The sequence below is a fragment of the Pristiophorus japonicus genome, chromosome 5 (genome assembly GCF_044704955.1).
Source record: "Pristiophorus japonicus isolate sPriJap1 chromosome 5, sPriJap1.hap1, whole genome shotgun sequence".
In the NCBI taxonomy this organism is placed as follows: domain Eukaryota; kingdom Metazoa; phylum Chordata; class Chondrichthyes; family Pristiophoridae; genus Pristiophorus; species Pristiophorus japonicus.
This window is the reverse complement of record NC_091981.1, coordinates 283,540,375-283,556,649: the sequence shown is the minus strand read 5'-3', so window position 1 is coordinate 283,556,649 and position 16,275 is coordinate 283,540,375. Positions and strand designations below refer to the sequence as shown.

The following is a 16,275-nucleotide window of genomic DNA, read 5'->3' as shown; positions in this document are numbered from 1 at the left end:
ATGTCACTTTGCCGAGTAAAAATGTTCTGTACTTAGAAATAACTAATAAGAGATGGAATTTTATCTTTATTTAATTCAGTGTTGACTCCAGTTTGCCTACTGTACCACCAATTGAGCTTTATTTCTGTCAATCTACAGATTGAAGTCAGAGTCACATCGGTGGAGCGACAGGTCTGCTTCTCCATGGTCACGGTCCTGGTCACATGATGGATATTACTCAGATCGCAGCAGGCGGAAATCTAGCCGCTATAAGAGACCTAAAAAGGAGAGGAGGAAAATCAAAGCTAAGAAAAAATCTAAGAAGACGAAGCATTCCAGAAGGCATAAAGTCCACAAACATAAACCAAAGGAGATCTCTGTACCTCCAGAATCTGCGCACTCATCAAGCTTTAAGATAAAGTCTTCCCTTGAGCATGAAAAGAAATCTCCATTGTCAGCTTCTTCAAGGCACTCATCAAAAAAGTTATGGTCTGGATCTTCTAGTCATCAATCTTCTTCAGCCAGTACAGCATCTCGGTCCTATTCAAGATCAAAATCAAGGTCTCGATCCAAAGAAAGATCCAGGTCCCGATCCAGGTCTCTCTCCAGATCCAGATCCAGCTCCCGGTCCAGGTCCAGGTCTAGATCTAGGTCCAGGTGTAGTTCAAGCTCTATATCATCGAGAAGTAGATCCACATCTCGATCTAGTTCCAAATCCAAGCATGGAAGGAGGAGAAGTACCAGAACTCACTTTGAAAATCTAAACCAAAAGAAACTTGATACTTCTCGGGTAGCTGCAAAGGAAAATGAAAAAATTGCAACACACACTGCTACAGTCGAGCCTGTTCCTGCAGTTCCTTTAAGTGAGAGTCCTCCACCTTCAAGGTGGAGACCAGGCCAGAAGCCTTGGAAGCCTTCTTATGTTCGGATCCAGGAAGCCCAGGCAAAACTAAGTGAAACAACACCTACATTGAGCAGTAGAGATTCAAAATGTTCTAGAGAGGATGACCCGTCTCCATCTTTACAAAAACACCATCGAAATTCAGATACTAGAAGGCATTACAGCTCTGACCATGAAAGTGATCGAAGTTCAACCTCAGGCTATCAGAAGAGTTCAAGGAGCAGAGGGTTTAGTTCCAGGTCAAGGAGTCGGTCCTATTCCAGGTCAAGGAGTCGGTCTAGTTCAAGGTCACGTTCGCCAACTAAGTCCCCCTATCATGAATCCTCCTACTCCAAATCATCCAGTCATTCATATGAATCGGAAGTGTGTGTAGCTAGTAGTGAAGAGAAGCACAGAAACATTCGAAAAAAGAATTCTGTTTCTCATAAACAGGATAAAGATCAGCAAGCAATCTCTACCACCAACCATGCAAACAAAGAGTGTGACACTGGAAAGAAACACGAAAGCATGGAGCGCAGTGTGTCGTCTTCACACTGTTCCAGCGAGAGTGACTCGGATGAGTACAAGAAAGAAAAGGAAAAAACAGAATCAAAGAAAAACGATGCGTCAAAGTCTCAGTCGGAATCTCTCAAAAAAAGCCACATTAGCAAAGAAACGGAGGGAAAACGTGACCGTTCCAGCAAAGGTTCTACCAAGGAACATTCAAATGTGAAGTCCAGCTCGTCCAATGATCCCGTACAACAGCCAAGGAAGAAATCTGCAAGGAACAAATACTCTGAAAGGCAATCCTCCTCGGGCACTTACAGTAAAGACGAGGACACCACAAAGAAAGCTCACAAGAAAGCACGGTTGAAATCTGAGACCGAGTCTGAAACGGAACAGAGTAAAAGCAGTAAACTACAGTCTGGGTCCGCCTCCGAGGAGGGAGAAGTGGTACAGAAGTCTGATGTCGGTGAGACTGAAGGGAAGGCGACGAGTAGAGGAGCGAACTCGAGATCTGAGGCGTGCAGCGGCAAGTCTTCTGCATCGCCTGGCTCAGAAGCAGGCGGCAGACAACCGTCGGCCAGAAGGTCCTCGGTTTCCAGCAGTTCTTCATGTTCAGCCAGCGAGAATGAGAAGCGGCGAAAGAAGAAGGTGAAACACAAACTTAAAAGTAAGAAAAAGTCAAAATCCAAGAGTACCAAGTTCAAAAAGAAAAGCGAAAAGAAAAAGATCAAAAAGGTGCCAAAACCCAAGGAGAAATTTCACTGGCAGCCTCCCCTGGAGTTTGGAGAAGAGGAGGAAGAAGAGACAAAAACTGACGGGCTTGGTGCAAGCAATGGTAAATCTAAAGTCAGGAGTACATCACCCAACGTGGGAAGAAATGATGCTGAAAGCAGTGCAGTAAATTGCGCTGCTTCAGTAAAGGTCAGCCACCTAGTCAAAGAGAACGCAGAACTGCGTGAATCAACGACAAGTGCCTTGGGTCTCAAACACGAAGCAGAATCCCTGCCAAAACAGAAGAAGATTGATTCGGCAAAGACTGAAGCTGCAGTAGCAAAATCACCAGGAGCAGCCGAAAAATCCAAGTCCCCGCACCAAAAAGTTAAGAGCTCCACCCCGGAGAAGGCCAATCCCGTCTCCGCAAAGCAGAAAGGCAGTGAAAAAGAAGCGTCTGTTTCTGAAGCTGGAGGTTCCAAAGGAGCAAAGGGTGCTGGAATCAAATCAGAAGGTGGCACCTCAACAGAGAAAGCTGAACAGAATAAGAACGCGAAAAATGGAGCAGAGTCACTCCAACCATCCGACATCAATGGGAGTGCAACAGAAAGTGGTACCAAGGCAGAAAATGAACTAGCAGATAGTAACAAGTGGAAACCTTTAAAAGTATTGCCGAATGTACCAACAGCCAGCCCCGTAGTTAATACGGAGGTTAAAGTAGAGGCTGCCGAATCTGATAACAAACTCCAGGGACTGAAAATAGAAATTAAAAGCAAAAATAAAGTCAAGCCGGGCTCTCTCTTTGATGAAGTTCGGCGGACAGCGCGGTTGAACCAAAGGCAGAGAAACCAAGAAACCTCGAGTGAAGAAGACTCGCCATCTAGAGATAGCAATAGCAGTCGCAGTACCTCGCGTGGCCATTACAGATCTAGTTCAAGAGACAGAACACATTCCCGAACAAGATCTCGGTCAAGCAGTAGATCAAGGAGTCGGTCAAGAAGTTACAGCTCTTCTTACAGGTGGGTATAGACCGTGCAGACATTCGATTTGCGTTTAAATGTCAAAGATTGTCAATTTTATTAATTTTTTTTATTGCTGCCCTCATCCATGCCTTTGTTACCTGTAGACTTGACTCCTGGCTGGCCTCCCACATTCTACCCTACGTAAACTAGAGGTAATCCAAAACTCAGCTGCCCATGTCCTAACTCACGCCACGTCCCACTCACCCATCACCCCTGTGCTCGCTGACCTGCATTGGCTTCTGGTTAAGCAACGCCTAGATTTTAAAATTCTCATCCTTATTATCATATCCCTCCATGACCTTGCCCCTCCCTATCTCTGTAATCTGTTCCAGCACCACAACCCCCCCCCCCCCCGAGATGTCTGTGCTCCTCTAATTTTGCCCTCCTGAGCATCCCTGATGATAATCGCTCAACCATCGGTGGCCGTGCCTGCAGCTGCCTGGGCCCCAAGCTCTGGAACTCCCTGCCTAAACCTCTCCGCCTCTCTACCTCTCTTTCCTCCTTCAAGACACTCCTTAAAACCTCCCTCTGTGACCAAGCTTTGCACTAATTTCTACTTATGCGGCTCGGTGTCAAATTTTTATCGCATAATACTCCTGTAAAGCGCATTAGGATGTTTCACTACGTTAAAGGCACTATATAAATACAAGTTGTTTTTTACTTGCAGTAAACAGATTATATAGTTCATTTTCAATAATAGCATCTCCTCCTCTCTCTGGTAATCTCTATAACAAGGAAGCACATTGGTGTCGTAATTTCCCATAAGAAATTGGGATGTTTCAGCAAGATACGGTAACACGCTGTTCAAATAGAATCATAGAAGTTTACAGCACAGAAGGAGACCGTTCAGCCCATTGTATCTGTGCCGGCTGAAAAAGAGCTATTCAGCTAATCAAACTTTCCAGCTCTTGGTCTGTAGCCATCTAGATTATGGCACTTCAATGCATATCCAATTACTTTTTAAATGTGCTGAGCTTTTCTGCCTCTATCACCCTGGTATCTTGGCTGTGCGCTATAGATTGCTCGGTCACAGTTGTCTTAACGGATTATGGCATGTACCAGAGGGCAAACTTTGCCTAATGTTCTGACTTTATTTTTAAATCTCGCTACCATTAAAAATTGTCGAGTACATACATGTGAACACTATGGTTCGAAACTGCTCCAGTGACGTACCGTTGGATCGCGTTTAGTCATTCAGCTTCCTGGAGATGGGAACCGTCCCAGTAACTTGCGTGAGTGTCTGCACCACCACCGTAAATTACTGAAAGGAAGACAGAAAAGGTTGGAACTATATGGCAAGTCAGCCAGCACCTGCAAGAGAAAGCGTTAACATTTTGGGGAAAACCCTCTCCCTCTCCCCCTCCCGCTCGTTAACTTCTGACAATACCGACTGACCTATTGTGCATTTCCAGCGCTCTCAATTTCTCTCTCTCTATCGTACACTGTAAATCCAGCATTGGTCTTCCCAACTACTCTGATCGAAGAATTGTTAATCTGTAAAATCCCAAAATCGGTTAAATTATATAGGAGGATGGGACATCAGAATTCAAACTCCAATGAAAAGTTAGGGTACAATCGTTTTAAACGGTTTTCAGCACTTTGCCTTCCTTAATTGAGTCTGCTGCTAAATCATTGATGCTATAAGCTTAACACAGTGCAGAACCTCAAGTTAATTGCGCCGTGGGTATCCATTACAAAGCTAATCATAGTTACATCGAGTCCACAGCCCACAAACAAGCCATTCGGCCCAACTAGTCTGTGCCAGTGTTCATGCTTCACACAAGCCACGTCCCACCCATCTTCATCTAACCCTATCAGTATATCCTCTATTCCTTTCTCCTTCATGTTTTTACCTAGCTTTTCCTTATCTACGCTTTTTGCCTCAACTACTACTTGTGGAAGCCAGTTCCACATTCTTGCCACTCTTTGGTTAAAGAGATTTCTTCTGAATTCCCTATTGGAATAATTAGTGACTATCATATATACACCACCTCACACTTGCCTATATTGAAATTCATTTGTCAATTACACACCCCTTCTGTAAGATTAATAATATCGTCTTGTGTTCTTCCTCCCTATTATGTTGTTGCTCACAAAATGTGAAATTGTGCTTCCGATTCCTGTCTCCTAATCGTTGATGCAAATTGCGAACAGCAGTGGTCCCAACACTGATTCCTGTGGAACACCACTTCCCACCTTTTGCCAGTCTGAGTAGCTATTCTTAACCCCAACTCTGTTTTCTGTTTTCTAGCCAGCTTGCTATCCATTCTGTTTCTTGTCCTCTGACTCCATATGCTCTGACCTTCGTTATGAGTCGACTAATGTTATTACCCATCTTTTTCCCTTTCTGTGTACAGTCCCTTGCGCTATTAAGATGAATTTAATCAGTTGACCAGTATTAGAACGTGACCATATAATCCTCCATATTCTGAAACTGATTCTCCTGTGGCACTCTTGCCAAAGAATTTTTTTAATTGAGTCCGAGCCACTTTTAAGATGCTGACTACTTCCCACAGTACTAGAGCTGCAAAGTAATGATTTTAAACTTTAAAGGAACCTGAACTGATCTGTTCATAGAGTGCATAAGGGACTCCTTGAGCAGTATGTAACGGAACCACCCAGGGGGCAGGCTATCCTAGATCTGGTCCTGTGTAACATAAGAACATAAGAATTAGGAACAGGAGTAGGCCATCTAGCCCCTCGAGCCTGCTCCGCCATTTAACAAGATCATGACTGATCTGGCCGTGGACTCAGCTCCACTTACCCGCCCGCTCCCCGTAACCCTTAATTTTCTTATTGGTTAAAAATCTATCGATCTGTGACTTGAATACATTCAATGAGCTAGCTTCAACTGCTTCCTTGGGCAGAGAATTCCACAGATTCACAACCCTCGGTTTTAAATTGGCTCCCCCGTATTTTGAGGCTGTGCCCCCTAGTTCTACTCTCCCCGACCACTGGAAACAACCTCGCTGCCTCTATCTTGTCTATCCCTTTCATTATTTTAAATGTTTCTGTAAGATCACCCCTCATCCTTCTGAACTCCAACGAGTAAAGACCCAGTCTACTCAATCTATTATCATAAGGTAACCCCCTCATATCCGGAATCAGCCGAGTGAATCGTCTCTGTACCCCCTCCAAAGCTAGTATATCCTTCCTTAAGTAAGGTGACCAAAACTGCACGCAGTACTCCAGGTGCGGCCTCACCAATACCCAGTTGCAGAAGGACCTCGCTGCTTTTGTACTCCATCCCTCTCGCAATGAAGGCCAACATTCCATTCGCCTTCCTGATTACCTGCTGCACCTGCAAACTAACTTTTTGGGATTCATGCACAAGGACCCCCAGGTCCCTCTGCACCGCAGCATGTTGTAATTTCTCCCCATTCAAATAATATTTCCTTTTACTGTTTTTTTTTTTCCCCAAGGTGGATGACCTCACACTTCCCGACATTATATTCCATCTGCCAAACCTTAGCCCATTCGCTTAACCTATCCAAATCTCTTTGCAGCCTTTCTGTGTCCTCTACACAACCCGCTTTCCCACTAATCTTTGTGTCATCTGCAAATTTTGTTACACTACACTCTGTCCCCTCTTCCAGGTCATCTATGTATATTGTAAACAGTTGTGGTCCCAGCACCGATCCCTGTGGCACACCACTAACCACCGATTTCCAACCCGAAAAGGACCCATTTATCCCGACTCTCTGCTTTCTGCTCGCCAGCCAATTCTCTATCCATGCTAATACATTTCCTCTGACTTCGCGTACCTTTATCTTCTGCAGTAACCTTTTGTGTGGCACTTTATTGAATACCTTTTGAAAATCTAAATACACCACATCCATCGGTATACCTCTATCCACCATGCTCGTTATATCCTCAAAGAATTCCAGTAAATTAGTTAAACATGATTTCCCCTTCATGAATCTATGCTGCGTCTGCTTGATTGCTCTATTCCTATCTAGATGTCCCGCTATTTCTTCCTTAATGATAATTTCAAGCATTTTCCCCACTACAGATGTTAAACTAACCGGCCTATAGTTACCTGCCTTTTGTCTGCCCCCTTTTTTTAAATAGAGGCGTTACATTAGCTGCTTTCCAATCCGCTGGTACCTCCCCAGAGTCCAGAGAATTTTGGAAGATTATAACGAATGCATCTGCTATAACTTCCGCCATCTCTTTTAATACCCTGGGATGCATTTCATCAGGACCAGGGGACTTGTCTACCTTGAGTTCCATTAGCCTGTCCAGCACTACCTCCCTAGTGATAGTGATTATCTCAAGCTCCTCCCTTCCCACATTCCTGTGACCAGCAATATTTGGCATGGTTTTTGTGTCTTCCACTGTGAAGACCGAAGCAAAATCATTGTTTACGGTCTCAGCCATTTCCACATTTCCCATTATTAAATCTCCCTTCTCATCTTCTAAGGGACCAACATTTACTTTCGTCACTCTTTTCCGTTTTATCTATCTGTAAAAGCTTTTACTATCCGTTTTTATGTTTTGCGCAAGTTTACCTTCGTAATCTATCTTTCCTTTCTTTATTGCTTTCTTAGTCATTCTTTGCTGTCGTAATGAGTCAGGATTAATAAACAATCTCCTAGTAAAAGATCCCCTTGGAATGAGTGATCATAGCATGATTGAGTTTCAAATTCTGATGGAGGGTGAGAAAGTTGGATCTCTAACCAGCGTACGAAGCTTAAATAAAGGGGACTATGAAGGTATGAGGGCAGAGTTGGCTAAAGTGGACTGGGAAAACAGATTAAATTGTAGGACGGTTGATGAACAGTGGCATACATTTAAGGAGATATTTCACAAATCTCAGGAAAAATATATTCCAGTGAGGAGGAAAGGGTGCAAGAGCAAAGATAGCCATCCGTGGCTAATTAAAGAAATAAAGGACGGTATCCAATTAAAAAACAAGGGCATACAAAGTGGCCAAAACTAGTGGGAGGACAGAAGATTGGAAAGCTTTTAAAAGTCAGCAAACAATGACTAAAAAACTGATTCAGGGACGATAGACTATGAAAGTAAACTAGCACAAAATATAAAAACAGATAGTAAGAGTTTCTATAGATAGGTATATAAAAAGAGAGTGGCTAAAATAAATGTTGGTCCCTTCCAGGATGAGACCAGGGAAATTAGTAATGGGGAACATGGACATGGCAGAAACTCTAAACAAGTATTTTGTATCAGTTTTTACGGACACTAACAATATTCCAACAGTGGATAGTCAAGGGGCTATAGGGGGGGAGGAACTTAACACAATCGCAATCACTAAGGAGGCGGTGCTCAGTAAGATATGGGACTAAAGGCAGATAAATCCCCTGGACCTGATGGCTTGCATCCTAGGGTCTTGAGAAGTAGCGGCAGGGATTGTGGATGCATTGGTTGTAATTTACCAAAATTCCCTGGATTCTGGGGAGGTCCCAGCAGATTGGAATGCATGTAATGACCCTATTCAAAAAAGGAGGCAGACAAAAAGCAGGAAATTATAGACTAACATCTTAGCCTAACATCTGTGGTTGGGAAAATGTTGGAATCCATTATTAAAGAAGCAGTAACAGGACATTTGGAAAAGCAAAATTTAGTCAGGCAAAGTCAGCATGAATTTATGAAGGGGAAGTCATGTTTGATAAATTTGCTGGGATTCTTTGAGGATGTAATGAACAGGGTGGATAAAGGGGAACCAGTGGATGTGGTGTATTTGGACTTCCAAAAGACATTTGACAAGGTGCCACACAAAAGATTACTGCACAAGATAAAAGTTCACGGGGTTGGGGGTAATATATTAGCATGGATAGAAGATTGGCTGACAAACAGAAAACAGTTGGGATAAGTGTTCATTCTCTGGTTGGCAATCAGTAACGAGCGGGGTGCCACAGGGATCAGTGCTGGGACCCCAACTATTTACAATCTATATTAACGACTTGGAAGAGGGGACTGAGTGTAACGTAGCCAAGTTTGCTGATGATACAAAGATGGGAGGAAAAACAATGTGTGAGGAGGACACAAAAAATCTGCAAAAGGACACAGACAGGCTAAGTGAGTGGGCAAAAATTTGGCAGATGGAGTATAATGTTGGAAAGTGTGAGGTCATGCACTTTGGCAGAAAAAATCCAAGAGCAGGTTATTATTTAAATGGAGAAAGATTGCAAAGTGCTGCAGTACGGTGGGACCTGGGGGTACTTGAGCATGAAACACAAAAGGATAGTATGCAGGTACTGCAAGTGATCAGGAAGGACCAATGGTATCTTGGTCTTTATTGCAATGGGGATGGAGTATAAAAGCAGGGAAGTCTTGTTACATCTGTACAGTGTATTGGTGAGGCCACACTTGGAATACTGCGTGCAGTTTTGGTTTCCATATTTACGAAAGGATATACTTGCTTTGGAGGCAGTTCAGAGAAGGTTCACTAGGTTGATCCCGGGGATGAGGGGGTTGACTTATGAGGAAAGGTTGAGTAGGTTGGGCCTCTACTCATTGGAATTCAGAAGAATGAAAGGTGATCTTATCGAAACGTGTAAGATTATGAGGGGGCTTGACAAGGTGGATGCAGAGAGAATGTTTCCACTGGTGGGGGAGACTAGAACTAGAGGGCATGTTCTTAGATTCAGGGGCCGCCAATTTAGAACTGAGATGAGGAGAAATTTCCTCCTGAGGATTGTAAATCTGTGGAATTCGCTGCCTCAGAGAGCTGTGGAAGCTGGGACATTAAATAAATTTAAGACAGAAATAGACAATTTCTTAAACGATAAGGGGTTATGGGGAGGGGCAGGGAAGTGGAGCTGAGTCCATGATCAGATCAGCCATGATTTTATTGAATGGCAGAGCAGGCTCGAGGGGCCTTATGGCCTACTCCTGCTCCTATTTCTTATGTTCTCATGTTCTCATGTACTGCCGGCAGCTGGCTGGCACAGAAAAGCACTTTGGGTGCACACTACCCCACACAAACATGGTAACCATCAACGACCTGGTGACACAACCAAATTCCTCCCGGCAATACACACGACCACCGCTGCCACCCCTTGGAATCAGCCCCCAAGGTTGCCCACAGCCCTGGCCACTCGGAAAAGCAGAGTTCTCCCGGTGTCCTGGTTAACATTCATGCCTCAACCAACACCGCCAAAAGAGATGAACTGGTTATTTATCTCATTGCTGTTTTATAGGATATTGCTGTGGACACATTTGGCTGCACCATTTGCCTGCAACACAACTGTGACTGCACTTCAAAATTAATTCATTGGTTCTGAAGCACTTTGGACTGTCCTGAGGATATAAAATGTGCTATGTAAATACTACTTTCTCTCCCTGTCCTTCCTTCCTTTTCCCCCTCTTCCTTTTTTAATCTCTCCCCTTTTTCTCATCAGCATCACTCTTGACTGATTTAGGATTGAGAAAGTCCTTTGTGATTTGCATAAATGCGCACATCCCATTGCTGTGTATGCTTTATTTTGCCTTATCACAGAAGCAAGCTGTTTTGCTACCAAATATGCAGCAAACTTTGAAACCTAAAGTGGCTGAAAACATTCCGCGTCGTGTTAATTTGAAACCATTCATGCTGCACTTTGATTAATTCTAGGTCACGGAGTTACAGTAGAAGTCGAAGCAGGCGAAGGCATACCAGAGATCATTCAAGTCATAGCAGCTCTTACAGAAGCTATAGAAGCCATAGGTAACTTGATTTCAAATGACCCTTATTAATGACGGATTTTTAATTTACCTACTGTCATAACTGCAATGGCGCGCTTGACCATTTTAATAACGGGTGCTTGTTAACTAAAGTGCTTTCCCATTAGAGAACTACTTTATTGTTACCAATGACAGAAAATGAATGGTGATTTGAAAAAAAAATGTTTTTGAAACCCTATATTTGAGTGTAAGAGTGTAATTCCTCAGAAGTCATTCTGAAGCTATATAGTATCCTAATCAGACTGAAACTAGAGTACTGTATAGTCTTGTCTCTATGACAGGGAGATCATCCTGGATTGCAAAGGGGAGGAAGTTATGCTTCAGTTGTACAGAGCGTACGTAAGACCCCCCCCCCCCAATCTGGAGTACTGCATTTAGATTTGGTCCTTCTTAGGTCCCCACCATCACAGAAGCCAGTCTTCAGCCAATTCGATTACGCCACGTGATATCAAGGAATGGCTGAGCGAACTGGATACAGTAAAGGCTATGGGCCCTGACAACATCCCGGCTATCGTGCTGAAGACTTGTGCTCCAGCACTAGCCGCGCCTCTAGCCAAGCTGTTCCAGTACAGCAACACCACTGGCATCTATCCAACAGTGTGGAAAACTCTATGTCCTGTCCACAAAAAGCAGGACAAATCCAATTCGGTCAATTGCCGCCCCATCAGTCTACTCTCAATCATAAGCGAAGTGATGGAAGGTGTCATCGACAGTGCTACCAAGCAGCACTTACTTACCAATAACCTGCTCACCAATGCTCAGTTTGGGTTCCGCCAGAACCACTCGGCTCCAGACCTCATTACAGTCTCAGTCCAAACATGGACAAAAGAGCTGAATTCCAGAGGTGAGGTGAAAGTGACTGCCCTTGACATCAAGGCAGCATTTGATCGCGTGTGGCATCAAGGAACCTTAGTAAAATTGAAGTCAATGGGAATCAGGGGAAAAACTCTCCACTGGCTGGAGTCAATACTAGCACAAAGGAAGATGATGGTGGTTATTGGAGGCCAATCATCTCAGCCCCAGGACAGTGCTGCAGGAGTTCCTCAGGGCAGTGTCCTCAGCCCAACCATCTTCAGCTGCTTATCAATGACCTTCCCTCCATCATAAGGTCAGAAGTGGGATGTTCGTTGATGTTTGCATAGTGTTCAATTCCATTCGCAACTCCTCAGATAATGAAGCAATCTATGCCCGCATACAGCAAGAGCTGGACGATGTTCAGGCTTGGGCTGATAAGTGGCAAGTAACATTTGCGCCACACAAGTGCCAGGCAATGACTATCTCCAACGAGGGAACATCTAACCACCGTCCCTTGACATTCAATGGCATTACCATCACTGAATCCCCCACCAGCAACACCCTGGGTCACAATTGACTAGAAACTTGACTGGACCAGCCACATAAATACTGTGGCCACAAGAGCATGTTAAGAGGCTGGGTATTCTGTGACGAGTGTCTTACCTCCTGACTCCCCAAAGCCTTTCCACCATCTACAAGGCACAAGTCAGGAGTGTGATGGAATACTCTCCACTTGCCTGGATGAGTGAAGCTTCAACAACACTCAAGAAGCTCGACACCATCCAGGACAAAGCAGCCCACTTGATTGGCATCCCATCCACCACCTTAAACACTCACTCCCTCCACACAGGTGCACCATGGCTGCAGTGTGTACAAGATGCACTTGTATGCATCTGCCTTGGAGGGGGTGCAGTGCATATTCACCAGAATAGCACCGAGGCTTAGAAGGTTAAGTTAGGAGAACAAATTACTTAAACTTGGCTTGTAATCCCTTGAGAATGGAAGATTGTGGGATGATATAATCGAGGTGTTTAAAATGTTAGGGGAGATGCAGAGAAACTATTTTATCTGGTGGGGGGTGGGAGAGGAGTCCAGAACAAGAGTCATAATTGTAAAATTAGTTAGGCCGTTCAGGGGTGATTGTCAGGAAGCACTTCTTCACATGAGGTATAGTGGAAATCTGGAACACTCTTTCCCTTCCCCTCCGCCCCCCCCCCAAAAAAAATGCTGTTGAGGTTGGGGTCAATAGAAAATTTCCAAAATTGATATATTTTTGTTAGGCAAGGATATTAAGGGTTACAGAATCAAGGCAGGTGGATGAAGCTGAGGTACAGATAAGCCATAATCCAATTGAATGGCAGAAAAGGCTTGGGGGGGGGGGGGGGGCTGAATGGCTGAATCCTGTTCCTATATTTTTATGGAAGTAAGTATAATGGAAAGAAATGCACCATAAATGGTAAGATTATAAATGGAGTGGTCGCGCAGGGGGACCTTGGTTTGCAGACACACAGCTATTTAAAGGTGCCAACGCAAGTAGGAAAGATGCGACTTGGAAGAAGGGACTGAGTGTAATGTAGCCAAGTTTGCTGACGATAGAAAGATGGGAGGAAAAGCAATGTGTGAGCACACAAAAAACCTGGAAAAAGACATAGACAGACTAAGTGAGTGGGCAAACATTTTGCAGTTGGAGTATAATGTTAGAAAGTGTGAGGTTATGCACTTTGGCGGAAAAAAATCAAAGACTAAGTTATTATTTAAATGGAGAAAAATTGCAAAGTGCTGCAGTACAGTGGAACCTGGGGGTCCTGGTGCATGAAACACAAACGGTTAATATGCAGGTACAGCAAGTGATCAGGAAGGCCAATGGGATCTTCGCCTTTATTGCAATGGGGATGGAGTATAAAAGCAGGAAAGTCTTGCTTCAGTTATACAGGGTATTGGTGAGGCCACACCTGGAATGCTGCATGCAGTTTTGGTTTCCATATTTACGAAAGGATATACTTGCTTTGGAGGCAGTTCAGAGAAGGTTTGCTAGGTTGATCCCAGGAATGAGGGGGTTAACTTATGAGGAAAGGTTGAGTAGGTTGGGCCTCTACTCACTGGAATTCAGAAGAATGAGAGGTGATCTTCTCGAAACGTGTAAGATTATGAGGGGGCTTGACAAGGTGGATACAGAGAGGATGTTTCCACTGATAGGGGAGACTAGAACTAAGGGGCATAGTCTTAGAATAAGGGGCCGCCCATTTAAAAGTGAGATGAGGAGAAATTGCTTCTCGTTGTGGATCTATGGAATTTGCTGCCTCAGAGCTGTGGAAGCTGGGACATTGAATAATTTAAGATAGAAATAGACAGTTTCTTAACCGATAAGGGAATAAGGGGTTATGGGGAGCGAGCAGGGAAGTGGACCCGAGTCCATGATCGGATCAGCCAAAATCGTATTAAATGGCAGAGCATGCTTGAAGGGCCGTATGGCCTGCTCCAGCTCTTATTTCTTATGTTCTTATTAGAAGAATGGAATTTTTGGTTTTGTATTGAGGGGCGTCAAATTCAAAAACAAAGAGTTATGGCGGAACTTGTACAAGACAGTAGTTAGGTTGCTGTTAGAGAATTTTGTACAGTTTTGGCCCATTATTGGAAGGATGTAAAAGCAATAGAAAAGGTGCAGTGTAGACCTATGAGAGTGTGGCAAGGCATGAGGGGTTGCAGTTATGATTAAAGATTGGAGAAGTTGGGGCTTTTTTCACTGGAGCTCAGGTTAAGGGGCGACCTGATAGAGGCCTTCAAGATCATGAAGGATTAATGTGAGGTAAATAGCGTTCGGTTGTTGCCGCTAGTTGGCAAGATGGTAGTTTAAGATAATCACAAAGAATTAGTGGGGACTTTAGAAAATGATCTTCACTCAGAATGTGGCATTTTACACCACAAACTGCAGGTGAAGCAGAATCCATAATGAATGCTTCAAATCATTGTTTGAAAAAGAGGAATATTAATGGGGTGCGGGAAGCAAGCAGGAGACTGGATTAGAGTATATGGCTCGTGGAGAAAAAAAAACGATTTGATAGGAGGAATAGCCGGTTTGTGTGCTGTAAGATTCAATGATTATGTTTTCCAATTATGTATTATAGAACAAATCAAAGAGGCAGAGACTTGTACACATTATAGAAGGCCTGTGTATGGCACTAGTAATCCAGAAGACAAATAATCCAGTGAGCATGAATTCAAATCCCACCATGGCGGTTGGAGAATTTGAGTTCTGGTTAAAACATATGGAAATAAAAAGCTGATTATCAGTGACCATGAGGATGTCAGATTGTGGTTCACTAACGTCCTTTAGGGAAGGAAATCTGTCGACCATATCCAGTCTGGCCTATATGTGACTCCAGACCCACACCAACGTGGTTAACTCCTAACTGCTCTCTCAGGTGGCTTACCAAGCCACTCAGCTGTACGAGAGATGGCCAATAACTGCTGGCCTTGCCAGCGATGCCCACATCCCGAGAATGAACTAATTCAGTGTCAAAATCCGTAGTACAATTGAAAATTGTGCCTTTACTTGTCAGAACTGCAAAAAGAAGTGATTTGGCATTGGGTTGATTCACATTGCGAAAACCAAGTAGTGTAACATCTGCAGCCAGTGCCCAGATGCTGATCTACACGGAAACGGGTCCGTCTGCTAGCCAGAACTGGTCTGACACCTGTCAGCCCAGCAAGTCAATTCAGCAGCATCCCTCTGGGGGAAGCTCGGGTGCTTTCCCATCTTCCCTGGCTGTTCACCCTGAAATCTGCTCTCCACCCTGAGTGCGGAGTAGGGCTGTAGTTTGCAGTGCAATAAAACAAAGCAGGTGGATGCTGCAGCAGGGCGAACTGCCTGGCACCGGTCAAAAGTCATCTCAAAACCCCGGATCATACAAAAACTCTTGATCTTTCATATTGTTTGGGAAAATCACCATTCATTGCTAATGTATTGAAAACAGGTTTATTTTTGTATTTCAAAATAATAATAATAAAGCTCCTTCATTGTTCTCCATAAAGATAAGCCTGCATCATTGTCTTCTTTTAATAAAGGCATTTCAGCACCACTTTGGCAGCTCAAATGTGCGAGGGATTGAACAGCTGCCTTGTGATTAAATATTTCCCTGTGTGAGAGTTGGTAAAATGTTTGCCTCCATTTTATAAATTGCAGTTGAGGTTTGCAATTAACCATCAAAATGTGACTCCTCTTCCCCCCTCTCTCTCTCGCTCCTCACCAAGCCCAGTTTTCTAAATCGGCACAAACTATAGCTTCTGAAAACAGAACATGGATTTTTGATTCCGGTATCGCCCCAAGGTGCTGACTCTAGCTGGGGTGTAGTTCCACAGGTGCCAGTGTCCTCCTGTACCTCACAATTTTCTTGTGCAAATCTAGACAGCAATTATTAGACTTGCATTGGATCACACAGGACCATTCAGTCAAACCTGTTCCCGTCCTTGCCCAAAGTTCACTTTCCAGCATAGGTCACCTGCTAGCAAACGCTCTTGGTTGATTTCCCACCCCCTTTCCTCTTCCCCCCCCTCAGCCCAGCTGAGGCCAGATTTAGTGTCTCCCAGTTGCAACCAGAACTGAGATCAGCTATCTTGACACAGCCCAGGAATCAAACATAGGACCTTCTGCCCTGAAAAAGATTGTTAAAGTTAATTGTGTACTTTTTGAAACCA

General features: G+C 44.0%; 1 protein-coding gene across 9 annotated transcripts in view; it reads left to right on the top strand.

Annotated features, from left to right (window-relative positions):
• Positions 1-16,275, top strand: part of nktr (natural killer cell triggering receptor) — a 220,321-nt gene that overhangs the window by 184,160 nt on the left and 19,886 nt on the right. For all 9 annotated transcript variants that reach the window (XM_070881738.1, XM_070881739.1, XM_070881736.1 and 6 more), the window contains 2 exons: positions 139-3,096; positions 10,676-10,768. In XM_070881738.1, coding sequence (XP_070737839.1) covers positions 139-3,096; positions 10,676-10,768 — 3,051 coding nt within the window. The remainder of the gene's footprint in view (positions 1-138; positions 3,097-10,675; positions 10,769-16,275) is intronic.